General features: G+C 34.0%; 1 protein-coding gene across 1 annotated transcript; it reads left to right on the forward strand.

Annotated features, from left to right (window-relative positions):
* Positions 1–867: 867 nt before the first annotated feature.
* On the forward strand, positions 868–11,084 carry LOC133853814 (putative RING-H2 finger protein ATL21B). The gene is made up of 2 exons (XM_062289844.1): positions 868–1,636; positions 10,409–11,084. The coding sequence occupies exons 1-2, from the start codon at positions 949–951 to the stop codon at positions 10,876–10,878; spliced, it is 1,158 nt and encodes a 385-aa protein (XP_062145828.1). The 5' UTR covers positions 868–948; the 3' UTR covers positions 10,879–11,084.

Here is an 11,084-nt window from a genome sequence, read left to right on the forward strand (position 1 = left end):
CGCTGTTCTATACATAAAACGAAATAAATTTACATAATTTGAAAATCTACAATTTAAAAAAATAAAATTATAAAGGATATTGATCCGAATTTATCACGTTGTTAGGGAATGGAAATCGTACGGTATTATTTCCTGGGATACCATTGTCAAGGTGCATTCTCAAGCTTTGTTTGTTAAATTATTATTATTTTTTTCACTTTTGTTTTTTCTTTTCAAAACCAACATATTACCGAACAATCTAAAATATAAAATAATTACAAAATACTTAAAACTATTTTCACATTTTTTTCTTAAAAAAAAAAAAAATAACAAACAAAGCCATATTTTGACTTTTAAATTGGAATAGGAAAACTACTTCTTCAAACTATGGATTTTTAAAATAGATAAGGTATTTTTCGGTCTTTATTGTTCTTTTGTTGTTTCCTACGCATTATAGAGTAAGAAAATGCTAAGTTTTAGCGTTCTAATTATCTTATTTATTTTCTACTGGTTGACATGACATGCTTTAAGTAATTTTTCATCTCATGTAAATGAATCATACATGATAAATAGGTGTGAATAATAGCATTTTACTAAATATTTGATGTAGGTTTTTAAAAATGAATAGTTTGATATTTTTTTTTTTAACATATAAGTAAGTTATAATGAGGTAATCAAAAGAAAAATTAAGGATATAATATTAGGTGATCAAATATGTATAATTCAATATATATATATAAAATTACAAAAAAAAAAAAAAAAAAAAAAAAAAAAAAAGAAAAAAAAGAAAGAAAAAAAAGAAAAGCAGATTATTCTTACATTTGAAGGGAATTTTACTAACTAAAAGAAAATGCAGGCTATTTTGACTTCAAAGAGCCTTATCCCATGTAGCTTTATTAAACTATCTGGCTTTCCGGCTTTCCCTAGCTCATTCCCCCTGAATATTTTGTAGCTTCCACTTTCGCACAAATGGCCTCCTTCCAAGTCTTCTTCTCCACCTTCTTCATCTTCTTCTTCCTTCCTCACATAACTTCAAGCGCCATAATTTGCGAAACTTCGTCTTGTGGTGGCAGGGAAAACCCGCTCGTCAACTTCCCTTTCCGTCTGAAAGGCATGAATACCGACCAATCGTGCGGCTATCCGGGATTCGATCTCTCATGCAACAACCAAAGCCAGACAATCCTCACTCTCCCTTATTCCGGTGACGTCGTCGTCGAATACATCGACTACTACGAGCAATCAATATATATCGACGACCCAGATCAATGCTTTGCCAGACGCTTGCTGCAGAATTTCAATCTCTCGGGCTCTCCTTTCGGGTTCGCAGCTGTCAGAAACTTCACCTTCTTCAACTGCTCGGCCAACGAGACGATGATGTACGAGTACGGGTATGGGCGGGTCATTCCTTGCGTTAGCGGCGACGACTATAACATCTGGATCACGGCGAGTCGCTACAGTGAGACTTTGATGACGATGCCGTCGTGTCGGGTAATTTTGATGGATTTGCTTCCTGTGCCACTGTCACCGTCACCGATGGTGCAGTTGACTTGGGGTGAGCCCAGTTGTAGAGAATGTCTAGCCGGCGATGGATACTGTGCGCGCAAGAGTGCTACCAGTCTGGATGTTGGATGCTTTAATATTGTTCCAAGCAGCAATGGTACGTTTACTTTTCCGATCAAATGAAACACAATTATCTGTTATCAAATGAAACACAATTATATGTTTGAATCATATACGATTAGAGTAGGTAATTATGAGATTTATATGACGAAATGAAAATTGAACTATCCAATCACTTATTTGCGAATTATCCGAGAAGTAGGGGCAGAGCCAACCTCTCCAACTTCATGGGCCAAATTGAGAAAAAATTGGGAGGCCAAAATTAAAAAAAAATAAAAAAATTAGGAGCAATTTTTTTTTTTTTTTTTTTTTTTTGAGGTAGAATCTTTGGGCTCGGGGCCAAGCCCCAAGCTCCTTAGTAGCTCCGCCATTGCCAATAAGTATGGATGAAGCATAATATTTTTAATCAAATTTCTTAATTTAGGGTAATTTAATCTCATTAAATATTTAAAGTTAGGTTAATATAATCCTCATCAAATCTATAACTCTAGGGTAATTCAACACTAGAAACGGAGGAAAACATAGAAACACAGCGGATTTGTCTCTTTTTTTTTTTTAATACCTTTTCATATTTTTGTGAATATCAAAAAGGGTTGAATAACTTAAGGGGGGTTTAAGTGTAGAATTAGAATCTTAATTAGTTATAATACTATATTAAATTATTATTTATTTTAAAATTTAAAATTGATATATAATAATAAATTTAATTATTTAATTAATGTTACAATAGTTTACGCAGCTAAATTTCGGCTCCATATCGTTAGTCGAGCACTTATGGGCCTTGCCTTCTTTTGTGCTAACTTTAGAGCATATTTGTTAGTGCATGCTTGGAAGTACTCCATAATTTTCAATTCAGTTCTTTTTTTATTTCCTGAATTTATTTTTGGGTCAGAAAATGCAAAATTCAATCTAAATAAATCCGCACACAAAAACCGAGGAGATACTTGTTGCTAAAACACAATTCGCATGCAAAAACCGAGGGAAAAATAGTAAGAAAAAATAGTGGAAACAACTCACAACTAAACATGAATTTTAAAATATATTCAATTTTTTCAAACTATAATTCACATTTCTAAACATGTTTTTTCAATTTTTTTTTATTTTTTATTTTTTATTTTTTATTTTTTTTATGTACAATTTTGAAAACAATAATGTATTCTAAATATAATATTATTGATTTGTATTTTTTGGTTTAGGTTATTTGTGTTCGATTTATGTTTACTTGTATAGGTCGACTTATTCAAATATAAATAGGAATTTATGTATTATAAACAATTAAATTATTAAACATAATATAGCCTTTTGAACTTTACCCTATAAATATAGGTCATAAGCCAAACCACGTAAATTCTGTCTCTTTTCTCTCTTTTGCTTTTGCTATTATTATTCTTTTATTCTATTTTAGATTTATATACAAATCTCAACAACTAAAAAAAATTCGCATATTCAAACAAACCCAAATAATTCCACTCTCCGCTTTGTGTTTAGAAGGATTAATTTTCAATTTGTTTGGGTATGTAAACTCTATTGGTCCTTTCTTAATTGACTATAATTCAGCTAACAGTATATATATATATAGGAGATTCCAATCCGGTGTCCTCATGCTAGCTATTATTTATTCTTTTGTCCATTTCGTAAAAATCTTTGCTATTTAAATCGGAGTAGGAAAGACTCGTTCAAACTTCGTATTTTAAAAGTATAAGGGTCTTTTTCCTCCTTTCTTTGCTCTTTCGTCTTTAGTTTTTCTTTTTTTCTCCAAGCACCATATCAAGTCAAATAAGAGTTTTCGTCGAAAAATGCTCTAAAAAATTATTAATATTCTGATGGACAGTCAAGCATTTTGAATGAGTGAGGAAAAAAGAATTAATTAATTGGATGAAATACAAGATAAACAGTTGTGGTGCGTTTGAGTTGGGTTAAATTTTTTTTATTATTATTATTATTTTTTAGTTGGGTTCATTTTTTTTGAATTGGGTTAAAACAGGACGGATAAAACCCGAATACAATTTTAATTTAAAAAACCAACACAAACAACATTTTCAAACATAATAAAATATAATACAATATAATTAAACATCCAAACATATCCTAAATAGTTGAGGTGTGTTTGGTAAAGAGTTTTGTCGTAAATGTTTTGTTTGAATAAAAATAAGAAGTGATTAATGTGATATAAAAGTAAAATGAGATTATTTTTTTTTTGGGTGAAAAAAAGTGAAAAAATTATGAGTTTTTTGTTTGAATAGAAATAAGAAATGATTGAAATTTGAAGTGATATAAAATTGAAATGAGTTTTAATTTTTTTGTGAGAGAAAATTGAAAAAATATATATATTTGCTAATAACTTGGAAAAGATGTTAATTTCTTTTTTAAGAAATGAAAAAGAAAGTCAAAACAGGGTTAAAACCATTTGTCAAACACTGCCCTCTCGTTCTAGACATTTTTACTTTTCCTGCCCCTTCTACATGTTCAATATTCTATCCATATGTCAGAAGTATTGAATTCTTTATAGGTCTTTTGAATTTTTTAGACAGAATTTTTTGGTCCACGTACGTCTTTAAGAGAAGGGATAGTAATTTGTGTTAGCTTACTTATTTGAGTCGTATGATGCATGTGTACAAAATTATATGAATTAATTATAATTTAATATATATAATTAAATAGGTTAGATTCTTTAATGTTAATTTTATATTAGGTTTGTATCGAGTTTGTGGATCATATAAAAAAATTAGTATCATTTATGTCACGTGTTGGATTTATGCATGTCGTGTTGAGCCATATATATATAAGATTAGATAGATCAACCTTAATTGACTTATTTAATTAAATAAGTCATACCCTTTAACTATAACCTACAAATTTCATGTGAAGTTCAAATCGAATTGCGAGCCGTGTCCAAAATTTGCAGCTTTGCTATTTTTTTTTTTTTGTAACCATTCACTCATTCATATCATTGATGATAAAAATCTTGAACATGTTCAGTTATTATAATGTCGTTAAGGAATATACTTCTCACAAATTAGGTTATATACTTCTTATAGATTAAGGAATATATGATAATTTTATATACGTCTCACAGATTAAAGTTATATATTTCTTACATATTAAAGAATATATGATAATTTTATAGACTAAATTAAAAGAAATTAAGAAATTTGTCAAATCCAGTTCAGAAGAAAACTCTATTCGTTATAAAATTAACCGTTCAATTTTTTTGGTTTTTTAAGATATAATTAAGTGAGGTATAATTAAAATTAATAAATGAAAATTAAAGCTAATAGTAAAATATTTAGGTGAACAAATATTAATAATTTAATTTATTTTTTTATTTTTTTTTTTAAAAAAACAATTATTCTTCTCATTCACAATATTGCTGTCACGATGTAATTGGAGAACTTTTCCTTGAATATTTTTCACAATATGTATAGGCAGCTCTTTTGACTTTGTTCTTTAAAAAAAAAAAAAAAAAAAAAAGAAGCTCTTTTGACTTTGAAGAGGACTCCACTACTCCCTAGCTATCCCATGTGGCTTATTAACCTTTTCCTAATCCCCCTGGGCATAATATTGTTTTTCGCCTCGACTTCCGTATATGGCTTCCTTCCAAGTCTTCTTCCCCGCCTTCTTCTTCCTCCTGATCCTCTTCGTCTTCCTTCCTCGCATAGCATCAAACGCCATAATCTGTGAACCTTCATCTTGTGATGGCAACCAAAACGTGCCTGTTCAATTCCCTTTCCGACTCAAAGGCTCTCTATCAGCCCGAGAGTGCGGCTATGATCCGGGATTCGATCTCTCATGCGACAACAAAAGCCAGGCAATCCTCCGTTTGCCGAATTCTGGGGACTTCGTTGTCGAACACATCGACTACTTGGACCAATTAATATATATCGCCGACCCAGACAACTGCTTTCCCAGACGGCTCATTCAAAACTTCACCGCTTCGGGCTCTCCTTTCCAGATCGACTCCCTTTACAGTCTTACCTTCTTCAACTGCTCTTCTTCCAACGCAACGATTATGCTTGGGTATATACGGGTAGATTGCCTTAGCGGCGATGACAATATAGTCTGGGTCATACCGACCGATCTCCTTGATCAGGCTTCGCCACCGCCGGTGACATGTCGAAAAATGGCGTTTTTGTTTCCCTTGCTATGGCATGGGATGGTTCGGTTGAGTTGGGGAAGGCCCCGTTGCGGAGGATGTGTAGTGCGCGGCGGCGACTGTGCCCGTGAGAATGCTACGAGCACGGATGTTGAATGCTTTAATGTTCCAAGCAATGGTACGTTTAATGGTCTTTTCATTTCTTTTTCTTTTTCCTGATTTTAGATGAAACCACACCCACTTTGTATGGTTTAATATTATGGGATACAATTAATTAGTAGGGCCACCAGGATGTGGAGTACTATTTTGTCCATTTTAAAAAAATAAGTTTATGTTTGGTAACCATATCTTTTCATTTTTCTTAAAAAGTTCGAACTCCTTTCTCCAAATTACTAATAACTTTTCTCCTCCTCCTCTTTTTCTTCTTCTTCTTCTTCTTTTTTTTTTTTTTTTTTTTAAAAATAGATTAAAACTTATTTTAATTAACTTTATATCACCTCAATCATTTTTATTCACATTTTTCGTCCCAGGACCCTTTGCCAAACCCACCCGGCCTGGAGTTGTCTTTTTCCTTTGCTTTTTTGTTTCTTTTTCGTGCACTACATCGAGTTAAAACGTGTTGAAACTGCAAAAGTACCAAATGAAATTTGAATGCTATTCCAATATTGGACTTTCAAGTAGTTGGTGTGAATGCAAGAGCCAAAAAAAAAAAAAAAACAAAAAACAAAAAACAAAACTTGATAAAATATCTAGGAATTCGGGCGTCTTTATTGATTGATTAAATATCTATTTTGGGTCTTCTAACGTTGTTAGTTCGTTAGCACAATAACTTTCGCTCTAGCCCATTCAACCATATTTATTACTTGTCATTTATGATATTTTTGTTACAACTTAAGTACAATTTAAAATTTTATTTATTTTTATATATATATGTGAGTTTTTGTGTATCCATTTCTTGCATGTGTGAGTTTTATATAAAATTTGCATCATTTAATACTAAATTAAGCATCACGTCACGTATTTAAATCACGAAGAAGATGACTAATTAGATAGAGTAAATTGGAGTATATTTTAAGAACTGAATAGCTTAAATTAATATAAAAATTACAAAATTTTTGAAATGGAGAAGGTTCTTGTCCACTCAACGCCGACCTGCCTATCACTGTCCGATGATGCTGGTCAAGCTGTCTTCTTTTTTTTTGCCAGTATTTTAATTAATTATCAACCTCTACTTTGGACACTTTATGAGCGTTGGCGTGTCTACGGGTGCCACTCATAGACAACCAGTATTCTGCCATTACTCGTGTGCCACGAGGCTGGACCATAAAAATATAGAGAGCGTTGTTCCTATTATACCCTCCAGGTCACGTGGCTGTCACCATTTCATTGGAGGATTTATCTTATAGAGATATTAAAAGCATCCCCACACGCTAACATGCAGAATATTTTGGTGCTTCCGGCCACCTCCTCAAATGGCTTCCTTACAGTATTTCTTCTTCTTCTTCTCCTCCTCCTTCTTCTTCTCCTTTCCGCCCATAGCATCAAGGATCATACTCTGTGAAACTTCATATTGCGGTGGAATTGGCCCTCCCGTTCAGTTCCCTTTCAGATTCAAAGACCAACCGAAAGCTTGCGGCTATGCCGGATTCGATCTCTCATGCACCAACCAGAGCCAAACAATCCTCACCCTCCCTCACTCCGGCGACTTTGTCGTCCAAAACATCGATTACATGGACCAAACAATAGATATCACCGACCCAGACAACTGCTTTTTCCGACGGACCCTGCAAAACTTCACTCTCTCGAGTCTCTCCGGCTCCCCTTTCCGGACCGACTTTTTTAGCTGGAACTTCACCTTCTTAAACTGCTCCTCCGACGTGACAAACATGTCTAGGTCTTGGCCGATTCCTTGCCTTAGCGGCAATGGCTTTAACGTCTCGATGACACCGACCGCTTACGATGGTACTTTGCTGCCACCGGCGTCGTGTAAAGCAATATTTACTGCTTTGCTTCCGGAAATGTCGCCGTCACAGTCGGTCCAGTTGGCTTGGAGTGAGCCCAGTTGCGCTGAATGCGTAGCGCGTGGTGGAGACTGTGTGCGCAGTGATACGAGCCTCGATGTTGAATGCTTTGTCAACGGTCCAAGCAGCAACATTGGTACGTTTTAATTGTTTCACTAAAAATTGTTTTTTAAGGTATTAATTAGACCGTTAATTAAATTATAAAATTCATAGTTTTCAGTCATCTATTTTTTATTTTTAGATAAATAATAATTTAATATAGATTATATTAAAGCGTCTCACATCACTAAAATTTCTTTTACCCAGACACTTTATAAATCATAGTATCCCTTTCTCTCTCAATGTGTATTTTGAGAATGTCAATGAAATATCAGAGTCACATATTTCTTGCGATGATGGGTTTTTCTTTCATGTTGTTGTCTACGTGTTTGGCTATTAGTTAACACAAGTGAGAGGCATGTTAAAGTGTTCCACATCGTTAAGATTTTTTTTTTTTTTTTCATCTGGGCACTTTATAAACCAGTATCCCATTCTCTTTCAATACGTCTTTCGAAAGTATTAATGGGTCCATGAACTTTTCACATATTATAATATGATTAATATTTAGGACTTCAAATCCTTGCGGGCCTTGTATTCTTCTCCACTCCTCGTTGGTTAATTCTTCATTTCTTCTTACAATTATTTCACAGAAGAATATAATAGAGAAAAAGAGGAGGAGGTTTGATTGTAGTCAAACTGACTAGGTCCCACATTGCTAGTTGTTTTGGGTGGAAGATCGCTTTCTTCAATAATCATGAACAACTTGAACACTTCCACAACATGAAAACACACACACATCTATACAGTTCGAGATCTCCAGCAATTAATAATCTTCAGCAATGCAATTGTTTATTTTCTATATATAAGTGGACAAACAATTATGAAAGTTTCTGTTAAGTAAGCGGACTCATGAAACCCAAAGTTTCGAGCAGCTCGCTGACATGTTTAGACAAATGGATTAATTTTATAGGGTTTTTTCATATTTACTTTCTGTATTACTAGCAATTCAGGCAATAAATTGTTGAAAATTCAAACCTGAAGTTATAGAACTTCTCACAATCCTCTGTAATCCTGACAAAATAATTGTAGAGAGATCCGATCCCATACACACATGACACATCCCATGGTTGTACTTGGTTGGGTGGTATATATATATACATCACTTTCGTCTAGAAGCAAGACCAAGTCTAACATTCCGCAGCACTAATTAACACCATTCACACACAGGACGGTTTCATTTGTTGAATTTGGTGGGAGATTGCTTTCTTCAAGAACCGTGAACAAGTCTAACACTTCCCAACCTAACCACAGAAAGAGACACAGTCCACATATCAATTCTGTCAAAACAATTGGTAGGCGAAGATCAAATTAGTCCACATATGATCAATTCTGTCAAAACAAAAACCACCGACGGAGTGGTCTATTGGCATTCAAGTTTAATAATGGAGTTAGGTCTTGAGGTCGAGTTCTGAAATAGAAGTGCTTAGTTTACCATCATATTGGCTTGAGTAACGCTAGTATTCTTGGTAGGACTAACGCCTGCGGTTTTTTATTGTCTATGTCTCTCCTGTGCAAATGGCTAGCTAGCAGGACCTACTATGGTTACGTTCAGGTAGAGTAGCTACTCTGGTCGCCTCTTCTGTCTTCTTTGAGTTAAAAAAAAAAAAAAAAAAAAAAAAAAAAAAAAAATTGTGAAAATCGCAGAAGGGAGGGTTCTAATGCTCTCACAGCTCTAATTCTTTGGGTGGGAGTTGCTTTTCAACCTTGAAAGCATGCCGTAGTCAAAGCAATGGTGTCGGTATTTTCTCTGTTTCAATCTGGAGGGCACTGTGGAAAGAGAGATTCAACAAACTCGGAGGTTGACCACAAAACCACCATCTTGCATCTTTCAAACGTTAACCTCAAAAAGTCCTCCATTCAGTCATTCAATTTCCAAACTTTGAACTTGCCTTTCAAGATCATTGACATAAATCCAAGCATTAGATTTATACAAATCAACTTTGCCATTGGCATGTGGAGAATGTCATGACCCAACACTAGAGAAAGCCTTGGGAAAAAGACAAAGTGTAGAACTAATCTTAAAATGCTCTAAAATTTTCTATAAAAAAACATGATCCCATCTCTAATTTTCATTATGGGGTCATGGGGTGTGTGCAATTTTATTAAATTTAGTTCTTACTTGATTTAGTATGTAGGGACTTATATATGATAATGAGGAGATTATTGCTTATACTAATAATTTTTTTTTAAAAAAAATTTAATTACAAAATTCGGTTTGAATTGTCAAATTTTAACAAAATAAACAAGTAATTGTTTAAAGTTAAAGGCTTAATGAATGAATCTTTGAACTTGGTGTTGCCCCAAGTAAAACATTAATTTTGGCTCCACCACTGCTATATAGGTCACTATTAAAAAAAAAAAAACACACAGCTATTATTAGCTGTTAAATGAACGCTAATAAACCGATGATAATTTTCAGCATGTATTTATATAGTCAAGAATGATAAAACCATTGGCGACAATTATTTATAAAGCACCTGTGCTTATGCTATAGCTTGTATTGGATTCATATCTCACTTTTTAACAAATTGATTAACTGTTTGTTGATTTTTTTATCTATGATCACTAAGTTTATTGTAATTGTTTCCTCTTTTAGGTGGTCTTCCTAGGAGTGCCAAGTACGGCATAATCATAGGCGTGGGAATACCCGGACTGTTGTGCATCATTGGGCTCTCATGTTACCTTTGTGGAAGAATCAGGGTTTATAGACGTAGACACGATGTCAACACAGAACTCACCAGCATAATCTCGCCGCAACAACGGAGTGTCCTTGCGGTGGGTCTCGACGGGCCGACAATAGAATCGTACCCAAAGACACTGCTCGGTGAGAGTCGGCGATTACCCAAACCTAGTGACAACACTTGCCCCATATGCTTGTCTGAATATCAGCCTAAGGAAGAATTGAGGACTATACCGGAGTGCAATCACTATTTCCATGCTAATTGCATAGACGAGTGGCTAAAATTGAACGGGACGTGCCCCCTTTGCCGGAATTCTCCTGATGGGTCGGCCTTGGTTACGCCTTCATCGACGTCGTCATCGTCTTTGTCGTTGGCATCTTTATGAGCATCATAAACTATTGTGAGCTAGATCATTGTATATATATATACATGTGAACATTTGTTCAAGTTAAATTGAGAGCACTGTCTTGCTTGCCATACTGTATTATAAATATGTCAACTTTACTAAAAATGAATAAATTTGTCTCTTATTTATAGAACATGTAAATTAGGAGATTCAAAGTACAATTGAAGAAATAGAATCATGTAGAG

This window comes from Alnus glutinosa, chromosome 13, assembly GCF_958979055.1.
Source record: "Alnus glutinosa chromosome 13, dhAlnGlut1.1, whole genome shotgun sequence".
In the NCBI taxonomy this organism is placed as follows: Eukaryota; Viridiplantae; Streptophyta; class Magnoliopsida; order Fagales; family Betulaceae; genus Alnus; species Alnus glutinosa.

What these genes read in the sequence shown, in the direction of transcription:
- LOC133853814 (XM_062289844.1), top strand. Translation starts at nt 949, where the DNA reads ATGGCCTCCTTCCAAGTCTTCTTCTCCACCTTCTTCATCTTCTTCTTC. An exon ending in TATTGTTCCAAGCAGCAATG is followed by an intron (nt 1,637 to 10,408) that starts GTACGTTTACTT and finishes TTCCTCTTTTAG; the next exon opens with GTGGTCTTCCTAGGAGTGCC.